At 38.2% G+C, this 25036-nt stretch overlaps 1 protein-coding gene across 1 annotated transcript in view; it reads right to left on the bottom strand.

The window, feature by feature from the left end:
* Positions 1–25036, bottom strand: part of AKAP9 (A kinase (PRKA) anchor protein 9) — an 82601-nt gene that overhangs the window by 6075 nt on the left and 51490 nt on the right. The window contains 19 exon segments of the mRNA XM_010148861.1: positions 670–778; positions 1626–1831; positions 4499–5167; positions 6093–6243; positions 7307–7526; positions 8204–8348; positions 8996–9184; positions 10106–10297; positions 11102–11220; positions 11939–12002; positions 12423–12926; positions 13314–13460; positions 14452–15376; positions 15378–15517; positions 18925–19104; positions 19365–19517; positions 19938–20042; positions 20164–20340; positions 23243–23362. Coding sequence (XP_010147163.1) covers positions 670–778; positions 1626–1831; positions 4499–5167; positions 6093–6243; positions 7307–7526; positions 8204–8348; positions 8996–9184; positions 10106–10297; positions 11102–11220; positions 11939–12002; positions 12423–12926; positions 13314–13460; positions 14452–15376; positions 15378–15517; positions 18925–19104; positions 19365–19517; positions 19938–20042; positions 20164–20340; positions 23243–23362 — 4515 coding nt within the window.

Genomic DNA, 25036 nt, shown 5'->3' with positions numbered 1-25036 from the left:
AGCAGAACATGTTCACACAGGCTCAATTGTGCCAGCTATAGCAATCTGCAAAGCTCTTCTGCGACCTTTGCATCTAACTTAGAGGAAAAGTCCCAAAGCTTTTTTCAAGTCATGTTGAAAATACGTGCTTAAAATGCAGGTACGGACCTAGCCAAGCTCAGTTACAGTCAAATATTGCTGAAGTCTTTGGAGCAGATTACCTCATTTCATTTTTACACAGCTGCACAATACTCAGTCTTCGACTGCCTTTCCTTTGGTACATACAGGGCAGTTGAAGTCAATGTGTTGCATCAACACAACATAGTAAATATGAAATGTTGATTTGGGTATCGGGAAGTAGTGAGCCAAGTTACCTCAGTTACAGAAATACTGCTGAAAGTAAAGTATCTTTTCTTAAAGAAAAAGCCATGAGATGAAAAAAAATCTATAATTAAACTGGAAAGGTTTTAATTTGAAAGTTGAAAATTCACATTTAAGGTATTTAAACTGAAAAAAAACCAAAAGGGAAGGGGTTTTTACACTTCAGCTCCAAATCAGCACTCTCACTGGAGCACATTTTCGTCTGTAAAGTGCAGACCTGGGTAAGCACAGACTGAATTCCTTGCTGGTTTCCGCTTGCATCTCATCATCCAAAACCTCCCACCGAAAGTTACAGCATGGCACTCTCACCTTTTCCAGACAGGACGCTCCGGGCAGTTTTTGCAGCTCTGAAATAACCTCCTCAATAGCATTTTGTATTCCAATGAAGTCTTGATCATCTGCTGTCTCGAACTGCAGCCTGAAACAAAAGCGAGAGTTTCAGCAGCAGGTGTCGCCTGCCGCCCCCAGACGGACCGACAGGGCTGCCCGTCCAGCCACGGGCACCGGGACGTCAGCAAAGGCAGCAGCACAGTCACTGGAGACACGGCCACCGTCTCAAGACTGCTCAGAGATTCCACAGTGATTTCTTTTCGTAGAAGAGTTCCCAGTAATCTTGAGAAAAGGATGTTCTACGTGAAGGACATTTAGAACATGGTTCTGCTTCCCACAGATTTATTCAATCTGTGTGAGCAAAATTTTAGGATATTTTCAAGATATAATGCATTCTGTTTTGCCAAAATGTTTCCGAATAAATACCTAATAAACACCATCCCATCAAAATAAAACCAGAACCAAACCCCCCATGAACCTGGTACCATGCTAGGGTGTTTTTTATTTTCCTTAAAGAGATAGTAACCTGAGAAAATAAGAATCACTTGACTATAGAATATTAATTTCTTCCGGGGAAGGGGAGCAAGGGAGGCGATCCATAGCAATAATCCCTGTATTCGTTCCCTTATACAGTGAATTATTTAATTACTAAATTGCTTTACAATGACCTTCCACCTACACACCATACCCAAATAAAGTTTTATCACTTTGCAGAGAAAAAAAAGACGATTTTGCTGTCACTTATAAAGGACCACGTGAAACACGCGAGATTCAGAGCAGCCCTTGATATTCTGTGATCCTGTTATATATCTGCTGTAAAGCTAGAACACCCCCAAAATTAGTTAGGCCCGCGGGCTGTGAACTCTGACTGAAATCCAATAAATCAGCTGGCTGGTTGCTACGAACAAACCCGAGTAGCTGGAGACTGGCCTAACCTGCTGGCAGCTTTCCGAGCCAACTGCTTCAGCTTTGGAGATGCGTTTTGCAGCTTTTTTCTGACGTTTTCCAGGATTTCAGTAGCAGCAGAGAGCTCTCCTCCTCCCGTCAGCATGGGGTAGGTTGATTCATTCGTCTCAGCTCCTTCCATTTTTTGCTGGAGAACCCAATTTCTTGTTCTGTCATTGGGTGTATCCCAGGTAGTCTGAACATAAAGACGTATTTTTACTCAACAGAGAATGCATGTGATGCAGTACTTTAAAATGGAAACATTTGGTTCTGAAACACACTCAAACTGAAGAACAAACAGTTCTGCCACAGAAAGGAGTTTAGTGTGACTACACAGTTGTTGCAGTGCACCACTGAACTATTATCAGGGAATTGTATAGTGTGATGCCTCTCCTGACTAAGATCCAGCAACCACACAGCTACAGCGTGAAACCCTTCAGCAAACTCAGCCCTTCTGTTTCTTCCACCAACTCTACCAGCTGTGCATGGAATTTCAGCAACTGCACGCCCAAGTGTTTCAGTGACCAATTCCCAGTCAGAGGAAGAGGACTGGAAAAGCCCACCATGGTTGTGGAAGTCTGTCCCCAGTCACAGACAGCCATACTACAGATGCTGCCACAAGTGAAGCAAATCCACTGAGCTTGAGCTCCTCGCCCTCACTCATGCTCCCCCGACACCGGCTATGGAAGAACTGCTAGCCCTCCCCACGGAAACCTACAGCTGTGTCCATGGATGTTTGACCATGGTGTGGTACCAATGAGAAAAAAAGGCAGAGTGTTGCAAATGTCTATTGGGTTTGCATGGCAAAGGTTTGATAGCGGGGGGGCTAGAGGGATGACTTCAGTGAGAAGCTTCCAGCAGCTTCCAACAGAGCCAATGCCAGCTGGCTCCAAGACAGACCTGCTGCTGGCCAAGGCCGAGCCCATCAGCAACAGTGGGGGTGCCTCTGGAACAACATATTTGAGAAGGGGGCGAAAAGTTGCTGTGCAACAGCAACTGCAGCCAGACAGAAGAGTGAGAAGATATGAGAGGAACAGCTCCGCAGACACCAAGGTCAGTGGAGAAGGAGGGGGAAAAGGTGCTCCAGGCACCGGAGCAGAGATTCCCCAGCAGCCCGTGGTGCAGACCATGGTGAGGCCGGCTGTGCCCTGCAACCATGGAGGGTCACAGCGGAGCAGAGACCCACCTGCAGCCCAGAGAGGACCCCACACTGGGATGCAGGGGGATGCAGGACTTGTGACCCCATGGGGGACCCAGGCTGGAGCAGGCTGCTCCTGAAGGACTGCACCCTGTGGGAGGGACCCACGCTGGAGCAGTTTGTGGGAAGGACTCACATGGAAAAGTTTGTGGGGGACTGTCTCCCATGGGAGGGATGCCACATGCTGGAGCAGGGGCAGAGTGTGAGGTTCCCTCCTCCTGAGGAAGAAGGAGCAGCAGAGACAGCGTGTGATGGACTGACCACAACCCCCATTCCCCATCCCCCTGCGCTGCAGGGGAGGACGTAGAGAAATTGGGAGCAAAGCTGAGCCCAGGAGGAAGGGATGGGTGGGGGGAAGGTTATTTCTCATTTTATTACTATGATTTGATTGGTAATAAATTAATTTTCCCCAATTCAAGTCTGTTTTGCCCACGACAGTAACTGGTGAGTGATCCCTCCCTGTCCTTATCTCAGACCATGAGCCTTTTGTTGTATCCTCTCTCCCCTGCTCTGCTGTGGAGGGCAGTGACAGAGCAGCTTTGGTGGGCACCTGCCCTCCAGCCATGGTCAACCCACCAGAAAGTGTCACAGGAAACAGCAGGAGATTCATCATTGAAACTCCAGGCAGATCCTGGAAAGAAATTGTATTGTCTGCTGCCAAGGAGCAGAAAAAGCCCCAACAGCCTCTCTCAACCTGACCCAAGGGAAGACTTCGTTGACCACAGTTTCCTCTGAGCACAAGAACAAGGTGCACAAAACCGAGCATGGCAGGAAGATCGATGCTATCAGTTATCAATACACTCAACATCCTGCCTCTAGCTGTGGGCAATTTCCAATGCTTCAGAAGATTCAAAACAGCAGCCAAATTAGATGAAGAGAAAAATTTCCTTCCTGGCTCCACAGACAGACAGCTACCAAAAGGCATGGAATGATGGCAGGATGGGCAAAAACACAGTCAGCAGAGAGGCAGGTCTGCTGAACATTTTCTCCTGGACCATCCATAAATCACCCTCTCGACAACACTTACCTCTTACAGGGAAGTTTCTGAAGAGTTTTTAAAATAATTTAAAAACTTTTCAGGCCTTTTATGAGAGAGAAAATTTTACAGACAACAGTGGTTCCAACTTGCACTCATCTAAAAATCAGGCTAAATTCTGAAATGAATTTTTTACTTTGATTTAATCCTTCTATGTTGGTTGCCAACAGATACGTATCCATGCACATGCTTGTTTGATTACTTACTCATTTAATTACTGAAGTTGTTGGAAGATCACTTTTAAATGTTTCAAGGACAACTTGCTATTTATGAACTAAAGTTTAAGAGCACTGACCTGGAGCGTTCCCGAGTAGGGACAGCACATTCCTGCAGCTGGGTGCAGGGAATATTCTTCTATCCTGAGACACAATATCTGTGTGTGTGTGTATATATATTCAGATAATTTCTCCTGCTCACGCTCCTCCTTACACACCTCTACAAGCTTTATGATCAGAGGATGTGTGTGAACAGTTTCAGGTAGCAAAATCCCTGGTACCTGTGTTTTGTAACCCGTAGGCTGTTCTATAGACGGAGTAAAGGCACAGTGACACACAATGCTAACTGAACAAAAGAATTAAAAGCTGGATTGCACAGTTCAGTATTACACATTGCTCTCAGTCCTACTGTACCTCATTTGGGTTGTGGCTTGGTGTCCTTCCAGCTTCCCTTCTCCCTTCATTCTCCTGCTCTTTGTTCTGTAGTTCTTGGATTATTTCAAGCAACTTCTTTGTTTCATTCCCTAGTTTATGAACCTCTTGCTTCTTTTCTCCAAGTTGCCACTGAAGGTCTTCTACTTTGGACTCCAGTTCATGGAGTTTCTTCTGTGCTATTATGTTAGCATCTTGTTCTGCTTGCAATGCTTTCCTCTGGATCTGCCTTTCTTTTTCCATTTGCTGTCTCACTTGCACAGATTCCAGTTTGTACTTCTCCATCTCACTTACTAACTCCACTATACGGTCATGCTTTTCATCCATTTGTTTCTGTAGCTCCTTAAGTAATTCCTCAGAAGGATTAGGTGTTCCAGCTTGCCCCTTATCTTCAGCACTTTGAAGCTGAGCACATAGCTCTTTTTCCCTTTCTAGGGCACTGCTGATTTCAAGAGCTCGAACCTTCTCTGATTCAAGAAGCACCTGCAACTCAGAATTACGGCCCCGTTCACGTGACAGCTGGGCAGCACTGAGTGCTTCTTGGGATTCAATTTTCTGTTGCAGATCAGTTGATAGCTGTTTCTCTTGCTCCAAAAGTTTAGTTAGCTCTAAGTTCTTTTGTTTTTGATCTTCAAGTGAAAATTTTAAATCCTTCCATAAGAAATTAGAAAAAGAGACTCGATTAAAGCCGTTTGTGTACACTTCCCATTACCTTCTGCAAACTGCACGTATGCTCCCTCTGCACACGTTGCTGTGAAAGGGTTTTGCTATTCACAATCATTGGGACAATACTCTGAATGCTGCAGTTGCATCTGATATTAAAATATATTACAGGTGTCTTTATTCTAAAATCAGATCACCTCATAAAAAGAAGAATATTTGTAACATACTTTTTAGCAAGATAAACTTCAGGACTATGGCTGTTTGTTAACATAACTAGCTACTTTTACTTTCTGAAACTGCAAAAGTGATTTTGCACGCTAAAGATTTCAAGATCTAAATAAATCCATGCTGTTCAAGCGATTGCTCTTCTGTCTTACTACTTGTATTAGGACACCTGCTCTCTCCTTCACTATATCAGACACTGCAGAGGTACCAAGGAAATGAGTAATGCATTTTCTCCTAAAGTAAACTCCCTAGTTTCGTTTTCATGAAGTGAAACTGCTGACTTTTAAAAAGGAGACAAACCACATAACTCCTTAAACAATATTCTCAAGTGCCATCTTTTATGAATTAGGTTGTGGTGGGAGCTAGGTGTAGCCAGGTTAGCAGTGTCCTGTCCCCTTAAATATCTGAGAGCTATTATACAAAGTAGAATGTTTTCATCTTTGACCTGACAAGCACAGTTGTAAAATTATTATTGATTTAAATGGAACGGGCATCAGGCCTTTTTCTTTCTTTGCCACACAACTTCTACACATCTTTCTTCTGCTCTAGATGACACAATACCGCTGCTGAATACAGAGAGTGGAGCACACATTGGACAAAACCGTAGGCTGAGATGAAACGTTAACCAAAAGAACATTTGCATGCTCCTTGATGTTCCAGGCCATTTGAGATTATGTAAAATGAATACCTCAAGCTCTTCTCTTCCTCTTTCCTCACCGCGTTCCATTTTAGCTTTTTCCTTTTCCAAAGCCCACTGTAGCTCTCTCGATTTCTTCTGTTCGCTGGCCATTGTATCCTTGAGAATATCTAACTCAGCTGCTTTTTCTTTAACTTCAGTCCTGAAAGAGAAATGGGCAACCTTTAGATTAGACAGCGGCTCTAATCCTACCACAGTAACATCAGCTACTTGATATTTATTCTATCTGGTGCACTGAAAACACTGCTCATGTAGCAGAGTAACAGTGAAAAGCTGATATAGAAAAATAAGCCTAACTCAAAAATAACAGTTGCATAGCTCAAAAACGACAGAAAGTGTGTCCATCCTGCTAATTTTGTAGCTGCCATTTTTCATAATTGGTTGCTCAGAGGCAGCTAGTGTTCAACTTAATCTGGTAACTGGCCAAAATCCCAAAGAATGCAGCGGAAATGTATCTTGCTGCCATGTGTCTCAAAGTGTGTGTGTGTGGGGTGTGTGTGAGGGAAATCTATCTTGGAGAGGGTGGAAATAAGTAATAATAATTAAAAAATAATAATAAAAGAGAAAACAACCCTATGCCCCAATTTCTTTTTCCCGATTTTCCATCAATTTGCAAAAGAATCTTGCTCCTGAGGGTCTATAAAGGCCATAAAGTAATCTATGAAGTAATAACAATTTAAACTCTGTCTTAATTTGTTACCTCTGAGCTGAAAGTGAAGGTACTGTACATGGGCACATCCATCTGGTAAAGGCATAAATAATAACTGCTTTCTCAAATACCAAATCTTTGGCCTGGTAGCTCTGCTGTTGGACATGCCAAAGTAACACTCAGAAGTTACAGAATTTCATATGGAAGTACTGGCAAAGTCATCTTAAGTCTGCAATTTTTTTCTCCATGTTCAGTTTTAGAAGTAAAAAAGCCTTTGATAAATATGGGATACTTACTAGCTTGTACACAGTAACCTAATGTGTAAAAATTTACAAGAAAACTTGACATTAATAAATCCTTGGATCAAACAATGAATCAGATCTTAATCTATAGAATTATCATTTTTGATAGAAAAATGATATCTATAGAATTCTATTTTTTGTCAGCTACGTTTTACATAAAAACTTCCTTAATGACATCAGTATTATAATTAGAGACAACACAGAAAAGATCATCTTCACTGTCAACACAGAGAGGTTGACACCAAAAGCCACACCTGATGGTTTCTAGGTCCTTGAAGTGCTTGTGCTGTGCTTTAAGGGTTGTTTCAAGCTCTAGTTTGGCTTGTGCAAGTTCATTCTTCAGCTCAGTACCCGTCATTCTCTCTGAATTCAGCTGTTCCTGTAGCTCAGCTGCTCTGTCCTTCACACTCCGAAGCTCCACTTGCATCTCCAGTATCTGTGACTGCTTCTGCTGCATGTTATACTCCAGCATTTCTAATGAGAGTATCATTAATATGGAAATTACTTAGTAAACAAACAGCATTCTATCTGGATAAAGTTCCCCCTAGCACAGAGAATGACCACAAAGCTGTCACCAAGAGCAGTATTTTAAAACAATATATTCTCTCAACAGTGAAGTGAAAGCAAAACCATGCCTTTTACACTGGAGTATGTCATGCCTTCCAAGAAATCACTGCAGCTCTTCTAATGCTTTAAAAGGCTAAGTGCACAACCGTATGAATAGCTATCATTTGGATTATGCCTAACGTAACTGAAGTTAGGTATGCACGTATATGTGTGACCACATTTCTGTGACAAAACACTGACAGAGAGTGTTTACTGAATTGTAAAGTAGACCTGTTCTCTGAGCTTTTTGCTGTTCATTCTAATTCCTGCTTAGTACACTCATTATGACTATCCAACTTAGATATGTTGAACCTAAACACTGAAGTGCATACATGGAAAATAGGGTTGGTACAAGGGGTAAGAACACAGACTGTATCTTAATTTTTGCAAAATCGGTCCAATAAGATTGAAAAAGATGAAAAGTATGCACGCTCGGAAGACGAGCATCAAAATCAGAGCACAACGCAGTATTTTTTTCCCCTACAGTGTTATAAGCACTGCCATGAAAGCATCTGGAAACTGACACAGATTATCACAGAAGTCACCTTGGTTTTTTGAATCCATCTCTTGTTCTCTCTTTGGATTATTTTTCTTACTGTTCATCTGAGCGTGCAATACTTGAATCTCCATCAGCAAACTTCTTCTGTCTGCATTCTGAAGACAGTCCATTGCTGATCTCTGGTTAGTAGCCTGTTAACATTAGAAAGATTTAAAAGTAAAACTCCAGATTTCATTAGCATATCTATGGTGTGCACAGTAAGTCCACTTAGAGATTCATAGTGCCCACATAAGCAGAACGTTTTCCAGTAAGTCATGATTAAGTCAGTATTATAATATTGGGAAGAACTGACTTTTTTTATTTCTCTGCTAGGCATCAAAATTATCTAATCAAAAGACCTGTCAGTTTTATGGCAAATTGTAATTTTCCTCACTGATATTTCCATGTTCCAGAGGAGACAACTGACCTGTTTGTCCCGTAGCAGCTTTATCACTTCCTCTTTTTACACCTTGCTTCATGTATACAAGCTACCTTTTCTCTTAGACAGTGTGACATTATTCTAATTAACTTAATGAAATGAAGCTCACGACAACTATGTTTAATTCAGATTTATCTCTGAAGGCTGTATTTTTTTCTATAGCTTGTGCACCCAAAAATCTCCTTCCCCATACCACATCAGTTTTCCTTTCTAAGGACGGCTCTTCTTCCTACAAGTTTTACTTTGTTTTCACCCTTAGAGTGCCGAAACTGAGACATGTATTTTTAAATGGACTTATCCATTCAAAATTAAAAGCTAATGTAGACAAACACACTTGGACTAAAGTACATTTTATATTACCTGCTCTTGTAGTCTGTGCTCTAACTGACTCATCAGTATCACTGCATCTCTTGTGCCCAGTTCCGCCAGTTCGGTTTGAAAGGCAGCGAGGAGGACATTTTGCTCTCTCACAAAAAGCTGCTGAACAGCACGCAGAAGTTCTCCTCGCCAGTCTGAGACACTTTCAGGAGATTCGGTACTTGCATAAATCTACAGTGGCAGAACAAAAAGTAAACAGCAGAATTCAAAGATTACGTCAAGAACGGTCGTTATCGTATTATGTGAAGTGTGTGTTTTCAGTGGAATACCGAGCTTTTCTTACTCAGGAGTGACGTAACTTTCATTCATCCAAACAGATGTATTCGTTGCACATGTCACGCTTCCTCTGCATGCCCAAATGCTGCACTTCTATCTGCGTGTCAGTGGATGCAGGTTAGCTTTTTCTAACTGAAAACTTAGCCCGGTGTAGATCTTATTTGTGTTATTGTATCACAGTATCATTTTAATTTCTGTGACATGCATGTTCCGAGCCCCTCGCAGCGCTATGTGGCAGGGTGCAGATACCGTGTATCGAGGAGATTTTATAATGTTGTGAAGTTAACCCTCCCCACTGCACATGGAAGGAAACACAGAAGTCTTAGAAAGTACTTATATAGATCCAAAAGTCTAACTGGGCTAATTACACAGGCAAGTCCCAATAAGTTTTAACAGATTACTGATTCATACTGTGTTGTATTTTAAACAGTTTTCCCCCTCTTTTCTCTCGCGACAGTATCTTTTTAATAGCATCCAAGTTCTATTACACCAACAAATAACATTAAAAAATATACTTTAACTGCTACTGGAGATGTGCTTTCAACACAGGATTATTTTAAAAAGGTGGATCTCTACAGCCAAAAGCTGTCAATGCACTGAACAACAAACGCAAGCTGTGATTTAAGATATATTACCAGAAAGTGTGACATACAGGTTTACTGCATATTTTCGAAATCTTTTACCTAGTGACAGTATATTTAGAGCACTTAAACCTGAATTGTGAATGTGTCTTATAAGGTTATAATATATTATTTTTTATTTAGATAAATACTTTTATACGTGTATATATATTTTTTAGAATCTTATTATTAATACCTCAGCGTCTCTATGAAGTTGCATTTTTGCAATTAGGTCTTTTAAAGATGAAATTGTGCTTAGAAAAGCTTTCCTTTCTTCAAACCAACACTCCGTCTCCTGCTTAAGAGGTGGCATCTCTCTTTCACTGTATGGAAATTCAGTGAGAGACAGCACCTGTATACCTTCATGATGGACTGCTCTCAGCAACCCCTATAATAAATACAAAGAGAAATCAGTAATGCCCAGCAGCAGCAGCAGCACAACAGACATTTTATTTCATACATATTGCAATACTGGTACTTCTAAATTGATCAGCATAAGGAAGCTATTTATGCTTCCTCATTTCAAAGACGCAAGTGTCACCCAGTTTTTTGTATCAGCCGAACAATGCAACTTATTCAATAGTTGTATTTTTCCTCAGTTTCAAATGAAAATTCCCAAAGTTCATCTGTCAAATCAATACTCAGATTGTAAGATGGTTGCTGATGGAAACTGACATTTTAAAAACAAAGTCCTGGAAAGCTTCCAGGTGAGCTTTGCAATTCACTTTCTGAAATTACTATTAAGCCAGGGCTTTGTTGCAAAATGACTTCCCCTTTTTTTAAATGTAATTAAAAACATGATCCCCTTACTGTTTATAATAAACACATTTGTTTACTTTTGTAACATAGATATTATTCTACACCTATAACAACAGAATATATAAAATTGTGTAATAAGTGATAGTGGCATTATCATTAATACACAGTAACTATAATAAATTATAATTAACAGTAGTTAGATTTCTCATAATCATAACTGAGAACAAGCATACAGTTTCAATACTCATTTCACCTAATTTAACATGCATAAATGCATATCATTTATCAGAAGTATTTTTATATATGTATAAAAATAGCCAAAACTTTAAAACTTATCTAAATGGCTCTCCTCTTGCTAACAGAGCAGCAGCTAATCTAACCTTTTGGTAGCATCACTCTTGTTCCATAATAAAAATGCCCAGTTCTATTTTACCTTAATTTTTTTTGGAAGTAAATCTGTTGAAGTTTCACCTTCATCTATTCCTTCAGATATCGTGTCAGATCCCTGGGTCTGAGCAAGATACATTCCTTGACTCCAGTCTGAACTGGAGTCTAAAATAAAAGAGGAGAAAAACATGAAAGCTGGATTACTGTGAAACTTTGAAGTACAGGCATCAAAAAAGTATTTTTGTCTGTTGTTGTAACAGGTGGTTGCATGTCACCAGAGTTGATTCTAAGCCTGGAGACTACCTGTTTTATCACTTTTCTTCTCTACTTTCAAAGCAGTAACAGCAAAACAAAACTAAAAACCCCAAAATTTAAAAAATCCTAGTCTGGTTCTAAACCAGAAACAACTACTTGCACAAACACATCTGCCAAATGACCCCTCCTTAATATGCACAGCCTTTGCCTATGAAAAGGATCATAATAATTTTTATTGTTCCTGGAGAAGTCAGTACCTGTCATCATCTCCCACTAGAGAGATGTAGCTTTAAAGTCTATCAAAGGTTGATAAAGCTACACTGAAGAGAATGTAATATGTAAGGAGAACTTAGTAACTCCAGTAGGAAGAAAAAAAAAAAAAATTCAGCATCTGATGCCTTGACTCAACCCATCTCCACTCTGGTCATCTTCCTCTGCAGCAAATGAATAGACTCTGCATGCTCAGCACCTTTTCTTAGTGTGACAGGCTTCTGCTTCCATCTGGGGAGCAGTTGTTTTTATTTCACAGAACACAAACTCTTTAATGGTAAACTTAATACTTAAAAAAAAAAAAAAGGCAGATTTCAATTATAGTGCTGTTTGAAATCCATAAAAACAAGTTTCTTACCACTAGAACCTCCATCTCTAGCTTGATACAGTGGAGAACATGCTATTCCAGAAGCTGGGATTCCCTATATTTAGAAAAGGGAACAATCAAATCTTTAATCACCCCACAGCCACTCACAATATGGGAGCTAATTCTAAGGAGCAGGAAGCCGTATGAGCCTCTTTGTTCAGTTTCCTCTGCAGTCAAAGTACTCAAAATGGACACGAGAAAGATGGCATTCCATAGGGTGACTTGTGCCCACTTCTCGGCACGGGACAGGTCCAAGGCAGTAGCACAAGGAAGCATCTGACAACTGAGCACACTCTCAAAAGTTCTGAGGAAGGGGTTCACAGTCTCTCCCTAGGCTGTGGTACAGCAGAACACTTAAAAGCTTTAAACTGAACATGTGGCGCTTCAGGCTTAATAGACTTTAAATGGGGATTTCTGTAGCAGGAGCAAAAGCAGGAACCAAAGTAACCCAATGAGTACAAAATAGGATACATACCTCTTTAGCTCGTAGAGTTTCTATGACTTCCTTTAAAGTATTACATTCTTCAGTCAATACCTGCACTGCAACAAACTTCTCTCTCTTTAGCGCTTCAGATTCAGAGATATGCCTTGTCTCCATGTCCATGATTTCAGCAGCGTGGAGTTCCTGCATTTGGTCGATTTTCTCAGTAAATTCTCTTATGATCTCCGTGACCTCTTCTGAAGAACATCCGTTTTGCAACTCAATTTGGATTTCTGCATTTTTAACAGCGACTGGTGAAGTTTGGATACAGCTGTTGATTTCCACAGTCTTGTCTGTCTGCGATGGTGAGCTTTTTCTAGTTAGACTCGACTCACTGGTTGACAAATCACACAATATCTCTGCATCCTTTTTGCTTTCAGTTTTTGCCATTTCCTTGTCCTTTCTCACGTAACTTGCAAGCCTCTCTTCTGCTTGAACTAGGTTCTCTTTGACTTTGCGCAGGTCTTCCTGAAGATGTGTCAGACTTGCTTCTTTTACCTGTAAATATGGAGGATCTGAATTGCAGTCCTTCCAAATACTTTAAAAAAAAAAAACATCTAAAGCCCAAACAATTTTCTCTGCCATTAGAGCTCAGTTTAGTCCTAATTTAAAGCAGTTATGACACATGGTAACAAATATTATCTCCTAAGAAACACAGCTCTGGATCCAACATCGCGCTACAGCGGACTGTAAAACTATGTACTGTGGCAACAAGCGAGGATTTGGTCTACAGCATCAGCTCTACTCAGTAGATACTAAGCGATCGTTTTTCTTAGTTGCATTCTCAGTACAAGATTCAAAAAACCCCTACAGCGTGCATGTTTGCACATTAAGTCCTGCATAATCGTTTGCTTTAAATACAATATGGAACAATCTGGTTCTTACTGCTAGTTCTTGCTGAAGTTTTTCTGCCTTTCCTCTGTAACTGCTCAGTTCTTCCTTAGCAGCAGCTGCCTCCTCTTTAACTTTCTCCAGTTCAAGTTCATTAATAAGCACATTTTCCTTTCGACTTTCCATGAGTTCTGCTTCTACCTACATGGCAACACAAGGTATGGAAAAAGGTGAAGAATCTTAGGAAGAATCAAGTTATTAACAGCACTGATCACTTTCACACCAACATAACAAATGTTATTGGGATTAACATAGCCTCAAAAATTAAGACTGAAAGACATTTTCCTAGATTAACTCCCACAGACTGGATAAGCATGGGAGGAAAGATTATTTTCCTCAAGTTCACTGAACTGCAACCAGAAATTGGCTCACCATGTAGAAAGCACAGGGAGGAAGGTCAGAGTAGGAAATTATGTCTGATAATATTTAACTTAAGACATTTATGACATTCATTCAATCTATATCTGTATGAAAGGTCTTTGAACCTTTTCTGGTCCAGCACTGGGTTCCACGATGTCTCTGAATTTAAGTGTTTTCAGTGACCAAGCCCAAGTTTGGGCTATCAAGCACAGTAAAATCTGAAGTTTTTACATGCAGAGGCAACATAACCAGTGGTGGATGGAAAACTTATCTGGCAAAAACTAATGATGGGAAATATCTTTGCAATCAAGACAGAAAAGAAAGAAAAAGTAAATTAAAATCAAAGCATACACAAACAAACAACCTCCCCCTCAAGCAAATTGCTATCACTCCCTAATCATTCTGAAACCTCTCTTAGATAATTTTTATCATTTTAATTTTTCTCTCTCTACATCTATGCTATGTAGAAGTGTAATTCACTCCATCCTGTGTCAGTTCAAAGTAAGAATAAGAAAGCAGATGCTCAAAATCACCTTACTTCACGAAAAGGCAAGGTGTTTTTAATGCAAAATGGAAACTGATAGTGGAGCTCATCTATAACAACATCCTTCCCTTCTTCCTAACTCCAGGAATAATACAGAAATGAAGATCTACCCCACACAGCAGAATATTCCTATCAATAGTCTCATTAAGAAGTGTTTCACTCCTTATAGTTTACATAAAATAACTGATTTTAGCAAAAACAAGCCAATAGAAAATGGCATCTAATTACCTGATATGTCTGCATTTCTTCTTGCTTAATGTATTTCTGAATCTCTCCTTTGTGTTTGTCTTGCACCTCTTCTAGTAATTGCTGAAGTTCTGAAAGTCTCTCTTCTTTCATCTTAGCTTCCTTTTGGGCAATTTTTACATTTTCTGTTTCTAGCTCCAAGTTACGATTTACCGTTGCCAGTTGGTCCTCCATCTCACTAAGCTTCTGTGTTAGGAATGATAATTTTGATTCCGTCTCATTTTCAGTTCTATCGCTCACACCTTCTGTTTGGGCATTCTTGCTGGCTTCCTCTACACATTCTGAAGCTTCCTGAATTTCCTGCATGAATTTCCTTTGCTCCTGAACTGCATTTAGCTGAACTTGACTCACAAGAGCAGCAGCAACTTTTTCCACTAGAGTTTTTTCCAGTTCTAATATCTTCTTGTTAAGTGTTTCTCTTTCAGCTTTGCCTCGCTCTTTCAGGTCTTTTATTTCATTGTAGGACTGGCACAATTCTGAATCTTTTTCATTAATGCATGCCTGAAGTTGCTGCAGTTGAACCTCCATTTTGCTAATTGTGACTCTTGTATTTTCATCTGAAGACCTAAGCTGGCTTTGATCTAGCAACTCTAGCTTCTCACATGAGCCTTCTTCCACTTCTTCAATTTTCCCATAGCCTCTGCCTTCTGCTTTTTCCCAATCACCTTTCATCAGTGCATGCTTATAATTCTCTATTCTTTCATTCTCTTTTTTTAACGTACTTATCTCTTGCTTTAGCTGATTAATTTTTAAGTTCTTTTCCTCAAGCTCATTCTTTGTTCGAGATACCTCTACATTCCAGTTTTCTACTTGCTTCTCCAAAGCTGCTTTTTGTGCTAGAACTGTATCAAGTGTGTGTTTCAAACTGTCAGCATCTTCTTGTAAAGCTGCAGTATCCGCAGATACATTTTTTTTGAAGCTTATCAATTACATCATTCAATTGCTCTACTTCCTCATAATTTTTTTTCTTCACACGTTCTTGATCGCTTTTCAGACATTCTACCTGGGCTTCAAGCTCCCGTATGTGCTCATTCTGCTCCTCAATAATCTGGAAACAAACAAACAAGAAAAGAACTTCATAATGGGTAACTATTAAATCCTCAGATAATTTTTCTCCTGGACTTCACAGCAACAGTTTAATCAAACATCGAAACATCTTATAAGAGAAATTTATGCCCTCAGTGAACTTCTTAAGGGGATGTCTCTTGTAAACTTTGTGATAATCAGAGCATCTTTACACGGGACTGACAAAGTAGCCTGTGACCTTAATGAACTGCAAAATAGGTGTGAAAGCATCAAAGTGAAATCATTTGTAATATTCACAGGGATATGAAACACTGAAGTTTAAGTGTGCATAGTACTTTGGTCGAAAGCTGTGTCTTGCACTTTTTATTGAGAATTCAAACAGAAACAAGTGGTCATGTCTGCTGCTTAATCTTCTTATGAAATCAATGTTCAATATACTATTTGTACTCAAGGAATTCCAAAGAACCAAGATCTATGAAACTCAGAATTTACAGATAAATTTTCCCACATTACTTTATGTAAAGAACTTCCTTTAAAAAAACCAAACAAAACAAAACCAAAAACCCTCAAGCTTACCAAATGCAGGCCAGATATGTTTAGTTAGATTACACAGATACTCTGCTCTGTGCTCTTCATGCAAAAGTAACTCAGTCATATGGCCAAATAGATTTATATAGGACACAGCAAATTAAGACGGATATGTATTTTAAATACAAATAGACCTCTGATCAATTGTACTGAAAAACACCATTATAACATGATTTTTAGCCTGAGATCACAGAAAACACCTATTAGTGGGCTCTGACATTTCCTATCACAAACCTAAAGATGTGTTTGTCTGTTTATGTGTGAGTGCACACACCTTTGCAGATGTGCACAAACACAAGCAGGGAAAATAGTACCTTCAGACCCAGTGCACAATTACTTCACTGTGCTGTAGTTTAAATGAAAGTAAAGCAAGAAAGTTATATATACATTTAAAATGTATATGACTACCCAAACAAATTTCAAAGACAGATTGGTGAAGACATGAAGAGAGTGACAAAAACACTTCTAAGATTAGTTCTAAAGACAGTTAAAATTACAGGCTGTGTAAGGGACTCAAATTTCCAAGAAATTCATAACATGATGTAGCTGAGCAAATGTGAGGGTGATGATGTTACAATGCAGAAAAGAGAAGCCATCTTAACTCAGCTTCTAACAAGAAATAAAGGAGTAGACACAAAAAATGGAATGACTGATGTTGACGAGCACTAAGTTTAATAAATAAAGTCTTAGCAAAAGGAATAGTAAGACAAAATATCAGATTCCAATAGAATAAGTTTTATAAAATTCATTTAAAAAAACTCCTTCCTAAATTGCAGTGGGAGCAAATTCTCAATTGAGTGTAGAATGACAAAAAACCCCTTTACAAAGTCAAAATAAAGACAGACCAGATTATAAGTACCAAGTCTAAGAAACAAATTGATATATTTTCTTAAGAGAATGTCTGGAGATCTGAAATGAACAGAGCTTCTACATTGAAAATTAAAAAGGCAGAAGGAAATCTGTCAAGAATATCTGGAAAGAGATATTATAAAATAAAATCAGTTATGGTACCTAAAACAGGTGAACTCTAAAAGGGCCTTCTATAAGTATGTACAAAAAAAAAAAAAAAAGATGTAGAAGAGAAGAATAGCCATGCTTTTTCCTTTATCTCTCAATACTTCATTAGGTTTAGGTAGTTAAATAAAATAAGATGTCTTTGTAGTAAGTATAATATGTACAAAAATAAATTATAAAGGTGAGCACATAAATTAGAGTGGCTGATTTGCCAACCAAGAATTTCTCTTTAAAAATCCAGAGACTAGAAGCAGCTCAGAAACACTAAATGAAATGTGAACAAGTCATTAGTTTTCAGAAGAAAAAAGAGCAGCGATCCTGGTGATTGCTATCAAGTCAGCATAACAGTTTCTGTTCTTCATAACATAATGGAATAAAGGACCACAGAAGGCAAATGCAGCAATTAAAAGAAAAGCACTTAGTAGGATGAAGATGTCTCATGGACTAGGAAAGGGATTAACCTAAGAACAATCTATTCATATTTAATGCTGCTGTCATAATCAAGCAGACTAATTATTTAATGTCCTGGAGGAAAAAAAAAAAAACAAACCCCACCACAACTAGTAAGAAGGTGAAATTAACAAAATGAAACTTCATAAAACAGGTGAAGAACCAATCATTAAAATTAATTAAACCTGAACCCTGGGTATTTTCTCAAGGCAAGTAATGTAACCGTATTACTGCAGTCTTTGTATGAAGCAGAACCATTCTGGATTCCTGAAGTATCATTTTTCCTAAATCCAATTCAAAGTTTTGTCATTATTCACTGAGGTTCAATATAACTGAATTTTGCACATAAAAACTCAGTGAAATTATCCAGCTTGGTCAGAGCTCTGTTCTGGTGGGTTCAGTACCTCCAGTAGAACACGATCCCAAATGTTCAATCAACGACTGAGCAGTAGCAGAACTCCTGTTCTTACCTTACTGAATAATACTTGCTTTGAGGTTAAAGCTTATGACCAATACATTTTCACATTTAAAATGGCCAGAACGCAGAATTCGCCCACTGAAAAAATCCAGTTTTCTTTCCATAAAAAAATGTGAGACTGAAAGCCTGTTTCTGCTGTCACTGACATCAATGCAAAATAACTAGTATTTTTGTTGAAATCAATGTGTTAGATTAGAATCAAACAGAAATAAGCCAGAGAATGATTAAGCTTATTATCATAAAAACACATAATTGGAAAATAACAGAAAGCTACAGGTGTTAAATCTCAGTAAATAAAAAAGAAAGATAAATCTGCTTCCTTCTTTCTTTCTTTCTTGTTCTCCATTTCTAGTAAAATACAGCTTTTTTTGCTCATTCACCATCCTTCAAGCTGGATTAAAAAGGTTGCCAACACTGGTATGATGACAAAGTATTTACACAAGCTCATGGAGCACAGAAGTTCAACTGCAAAACACCCTATAAAATCCAGCATGAAGCAGCAGGTGTCACTGAAATACAACACTGGAAGTAAGTCTTGGTAGGGAAGATGGTAGAATGAATGTCGAGGTTGAATTCAGCTACCTATATACTATTAAGTGTTCAGAAGTATTAGAAGAATGAGGAATGAAGAAGAATTTAAGACAGAAACTCAAGTAGAAATAAGGCAGAATATTAAAAAAAGAACAAGCAAAAAGTATCCTTCATAAAAATCGAGAGAAAAAGGAAAAAACAGATTAGTGCTAAAGCGCTGCTTGAAACTGATGCATTTGCACTTTTAAGTTAAGGCAGGAATAGAAGAGAATGCAAATGGTGGGAGGACAGAGGTTTTTGAGTTTGTTTTTCTTTAAACATCTAGCAACACAAAGTAGGACACTGTCAAAGATTTCGAAAGTATGTACTTTGTTGTCAGTTGTGACTTCAAGTTGCTGTTGCAGTTTTGCAATTTCTTCATGAAGATGATCTATTTCCTGCTCCTTTTCTTGCATGATGCGAGTGAGCCTCCCAGCCAGTACGTGATGGTCCTTTATGGTGGCATCTTCAGATTTCTGGATAGCTAGTCCCAGTATTTCCATTTCATCCTACCAAACAAAAAAAAACCCCAAACCCATGTTACAGTTGTACATAATATTTTCTGCATATTCTTGTAGGAGTATTTAAGGCATAGGAATTAAAATAAACAAATTGCATGGAATGAGAAGTAATTACATGAGCTTTTTAGTATTTTGCAAGTGGAGTGGTGGAATCCTTGAGAAAGAATGTGACATCTTGGTTTTTTCCAAGAATTTATTTCTAACGAGGAAGAAGAATAAAGCTCAAGACTTCTCTGTTACACAATTACCTTAAATAATTTGTTCTCTTGTTGAAGTTCTTGCAAGTGTGTAGTGGACTCCTTTCGCTGAATTTCCAGTTGCATGTGCAACTGCTGCACTTCTTCATTTTTATTTTCTAGCTCCTCTCGAAACTGCTCCAGTTGTTCCTCAAGATTTGTGACCTATGTTTCCAAAACAAATGGTGGAAAAGGTGTAATCAGCCACACCAAAAGTTAAATATTATAATGTTCAAGTGCAATGTCTACAGTAAACTTGTTTGTTATGCACAAATGAATGAACATATACTCAGTGACATCCTGAGTCCTTAAGCTGAATGGAATTTTAAAGCCCACTAAAAATCAGCTGAACTCACCATAAAGTTTATCTTAATTGGGCTGAATTTGGATTCCAGAAACACTCTTGTAAGTCATAAGCATTAACATAGACAATTACAACCATTATTATGGCTCACAAGAGAATTTTCAAAGGGATTTGGATTTCTGTCTCCCTGATCTGATGTCATCTCTGCTCACGAAACTCAAAGTAAAAACTGATAAAAAAAAATATCAGTGGAAAAAAGGAACATTTCACAGGTGTTTTACCTCCTTTTCCTTCCTGTCCACAGCTTCTCGCTCAGCTTGCAGCTGTACTTCAAGAGGTAATTCTCCCTTTACTATGATGGTGCCAAACTGCTTCCTTTCCTCCACCTTTAAATACACATTAGTTACCTTATTAACTGAATAATAAATAAATAAAAAAGATACACTGTTTTGTTCTCAAGAAAATAAGGAAGTAGTAAATACATGATAATTTTAGATGAAGCAATACCTTTTGCAAATTGTCTGCACTGATAATTAAGGCTTGTTCCAGTTCTCTTATCCTGCACTCCAGTTTCTCAATTTCTTCATTTCTTTCTTGTATATCTCTCTGAAGTTGCTCCTTAGAGAGCAAAAGCTCACTGCATTTGTCTGTTTTTTCTTTCAGATGGTTTGTTAACTGTTCCACCTGGTGACAATATGGTAAGAAGATTAATAAATTCCAATCCTACTAGATTGGAAGGGTTTGCTAGCAAGAGCAACAGTACTCATTTTTGACAGAAAACACACGCCTCCTTCTTGTAACAAAACTCCTACTCTTTAGGGGAAACAGAATGTAAAGTGAGGGTAGTGTAGTGCTACATCCAACAAATACAAGCAGCATTTTTTAGAAGTGATAGGTTCTGTGCTGTATCACCTGCTCTCTAGAACGGACCTTGTCCTGGAGCCTTCAGACTCTCTAAGTCAGTTAAAAGCAAGTGGGATGGTGTCCCTATGCAACTAGATACCTTCAGCATCTACAGATGGAACGTCTTGATGCCAAGGTCAAGATGCTATTTGCATCTTTGAGGAATGTCCTAGTTCTATAAATCTGGGAAAAATTATTCAAAATAAGGAGTTGATTAGTGACATACAGACATATCCTAAAACTCACTGAGTCTTTAACAGGGAAGAAAATTAGTATACTTCAATCTCGACAAACAGGAAGTTTTGTTTTCCTGCTGGGATTGTTAAACAGGACCAAATAGATGTGATGGATGATACAATTTCACTTTCTATAGGGGATAAAGCATTCAAATAAAGCATTCTTAATCTCAGTACTTCAGATGTTTGTGGCTCAGAAACAACATACTAGAAGAGTAACTGGAGCTGTAGCAGTATTTCAGAAATGATTAATCAAATCTACAGATAAAGATGAGTAACAAATCCATGGCATTAGGCCTGTTGCAGAGTTAAGACCTGAATTAAACTAAGCAATCAAGCAAGAGACACGGAAAGTAATGTTTGGCCCACTCAAGAAACTGATTTCAGTATTTACAATTAGGAAGTTACGATGTAGCCAAAAGGTGGAAGACTCAAAGCATTTCAATAGATAGGAGAGAAGAGGACCAGAACATAAAGCTGACAGGATGGTATTATTGACGTTATCCATCCATGAGTAACATCAAAGTCTGAAGTGACCACAGAAAAGTCCTGAGAGAGAAATGGAAAAAGAAAAATCAAGTCTAGAGCAGACTCTTGGTGACAACCCTCCCTGGAATAAGTTGATAGAGTAAGCTGAAACAACTGTAAAATAGAAATTATCAGCAGAAAATGCTCGAAGCATTCACACAAAGCAGGAGAGCTTTTCAAAAACCATGCAACTATGAAAAATAAAGCAGCTAGCTCAGAAAAAGTATGAGAAATAATGATAAAGTGTATATTCATGAAACATTCCAGGTAACACTGTGACATCAAAATATAATACATCATAAGATTATGTGCCTCATTCAATAAAAATTGTAAATCTAATACACTATTGAAAATTCTGTCTGTAATCTGTAATGTATCACATTCAACACCACCCAGCTCCAAAATAGCTGCTACACCTGTGGTGCCTGCAGACACTACCTTATTGGCTAGCTTTCTACCTAATAAAGTATTCTAATTTAAAAGCATCTAATACAAATCTCAAGATTTTAATCACAGCTACAGCTGTCTTTCATTTTAAAGCATGCTTTAAGTTTCCATTGTGGCATACCTGCCAACTTACTCAGTATACAGATACGTGTACATGTGCATATAAATTTAGACAAATTTTATATACAAATTCTGTACAGAAAAATAGGGCAATTTTTATTATGCCATCAAATTTGAAAGTTTTTTCCTAGGAGTTTTGTTTTTGTTTTTTTTTTTTTAAACGTGAGAATTGTAACCAGGAATTCACATGCTACCCATGCCCCAAGTTATACACAGCCACATAAAGGAATGAACTCAAAACAAATACCCTGGATCAGGGAAAACTTTAGTGTTAAAAAGTCTCCCCCATCTGTGGAACGTGTCAACAGGAGTGGAGTTTGTGTACACTTTGCAATAGAAGGAAATAGCTGCTGCATTGCTTGATATGTGTTGGTTTCCAGACAGCTAATTCCTGAAGATTCATTGTTCACAGACTATTGAATACTTTGTAAGATTTCTCACAAACCATTGTATTAAAATATATAAAAAACCTCCATGAAATACACATCTAAATTTGGGAATTATAAGTAAATACATATCTTGACAACTTACATCTGTCATATTAATTTATGACCTATTACTGCCTGTCGTCCTAAACCATATAATGTAGAATACTAAATACTGCCAATATTTAAGACTTGAATTCCAGCAACTGAACTACCTCAGTGAGAACTTTCATTTGAAAATGCAGTGCAACCTAGTAAGAAGCATTTTACTGCTGAAAACCAGGCAAGAAAATCATGCAAAAATATCGGCCTTGCTCAAAAAGCAGGACACAACCCACAAAAAATAAAATGCCATTTAATTGACTAACAGGTCATGAAATAAAACATGCAAAAGCTTCATAATATATACCATTGCACTGCTGCCACTCATCTTGATTTTGCTGGGTCTACGAGTTTTCTGATTCCCTTGAGCTGCTGTTCTACAGACACTAAGTTTGTTTCAAGTGTAGAGAAAGTACTACTACATCTGAGGTGCTAAACCTCGGTAACTGAATTCCTTCAGCTGTGCACCTGTGCTATAAACAAGATGTCACAAAACATGTGAAATTGCTAAAGTAGTCCTGAATGTTTCTACAGGCTTTTGAAAACAGCAGATTTTCTAAATTAAGTTAAATGAAAGAGCCGTTTTGATAGTTACAAAGTCTCTGTAGGTCTACTCCTAAAACCAACCAACCAGCCTAAAAAAAACCCCAGAACAGGGTTTCACCACATTCCCCCAACAGCTTACCCTTCATCTAAGGGGATTTACTTTCCTAGCTTGTAAATGGATGCAGACAAGGTAGACCATGAAACAGGTTCATTACAATATCTTAGCAGCTGTCAACTTGTCATTTATATCCACTGAGTACAAATAATAAACTCTGTTACCTCTCTGGTCTGATGTTCATTGACAGGCTGACTCCTTTGTGGAACCTTAAGCTGCTGTTCCAGCTTCTGTATCTCTTGCTGGAATACATCTCTCTCATGCTCTCGGTCAATTGCTTGCTCCTGAAGGTTAGGAATTTATGTGGATACACCAGTTTAGATACTTTTTAAACCAAATAAGTATATCACTACTACTTATTTCTGTTAATTTGAGGCTGGTAACAGTATCTCAGTATTTTTAAGGTAGCAGAATCTCTTGCAACTACCATTAAAAAAGTTTCTTTCATCATTCGGGGCAACAAATTTCATTTTTTTAAATTAAATATTAGGAAAGCATAGATACAGAATTATTTCACAAAAATGACTGCTTTGTTTCTTCTGTTCCAGGTACACCACACCAATGGTAATAAGCCAATATTTTATAATCTTCTTCCCTAATGTTTGTTTTATGTAGCATAAATAGGAGTGAAAAACAGAAATTAACTCTATGTTAATATTGATGAGGAGCCCCCAGAAAAACAAAAGAAAAAAAAAAAACAACATAGAAATTGTTTGAATCTTGCATTTCAGTTATACTTTTGACTAGCTTCAGTTGTTATATCCCAGTCTGACAAGTAGGAAATAGATCTTTACAGAGGAAATTATGCACAACTGGTAGTAATATCACCTTTAAATACCACTTTGTAAAACAGACAAACCTTATCAGACACATTAAAATAAACCAGCTGATCTCTTACAAAGAGGATGCTTCTGTTTAGCAAGAAAATATTTTGCAAAAATTCAGGAAACTGAAATAAACCCTCAATCTTTACAAACTGCAGATTTAAAAAACACACTTGCTCTTTCAAGGAAACAGCAGAATTCCAATGTGTTACTACAAACAGCTCCTCATCTCAGTGCTCCATAACTCTCCAGTTCATGCTTCTGATAATCCCAAACCACAATGCATTTATGACTACGGGACTTGTAATAGGAATTTTTCTTTCTGAACCATGACCTATTATGACAGACTGGTTTCAGCGAGAAAAATAATTCTGTAGCTGTAGAAAATGAAATAAAGCAAATCCTTTTCTGCTACATAGTATCTGGAAAGATCTCTCCTTTAATAGTGCTTAGTAATAGATTATGCAGAGTAGGTGCCCCAGGCTGTTACATTTATTATGTAAAAAATTATTCCAACCTACTGCTCTCAGCTAGAGAGTTAACTGCGAAGGCACAGAAATAACAGTTTTCTCCCAGCAACAGCAAAGGACACTTTATAGGAGTAAAATGGGGAAAAAAAGGAGGTGAGGAAGATGGTGTTTGCTGAAAATGGGTAGAGTTTAAACCAAAACTGCAGAGACAGCCTGAGGCAGGAAGAAGTTGGGTACAATAGGGACAGCTGCCACTGTGAATGGGGACAAATACACATCTCACTTAACTGGCTCAAAGGTGTAGCTTAGTATCTGGAGGTAGATTATTGGATACTATGAAGGGAGTCTATAAAAGCAATTTAGAGAAATCATGTTTTCAATTCACAAGTAAAATTAAAGCTGACTACTTAATTCCAACAGACTTCATTGAAAAACATGGAAATTCCACAAACTGTTAAAAATGAGGGTCACAATAATTTATGTTTCTTCATTAATCTTAGAAGTTTCCCATTATTTTAAACATTTAAGAAGTCTACTAAATTATACTTCAGAATACACGGCAGTCCTAAACAAGCATCTCAAACAAATTTTCAACATTTAAAATATTAAATCCTTGTGCTGGAACCTATAACACTATTGTATGCTTCTTTATCTTTGCTCAAAA

This window comes from Eurypyga helias, unplaced genomic scaffold, assembly GCF_000690775.1.
Source record: "Eurypyga helias isolate BGI_N326 unplaced genomic scaffold, ASM69077v1 scaffold6073, whole genome shotgun sequence".
Classification (NCBI taxonomy): Eukaryota; Metazoa; Chordata; class Aves; order Eurypygiformes; family Eurypygidae; genus Eurypyga; species Eurypyga helias.
The sequence above is the reverse complement of the archived record's forward strand: the minus strand, read 5'-3'. Positions and strand labels throughout refer to the sequence as shown.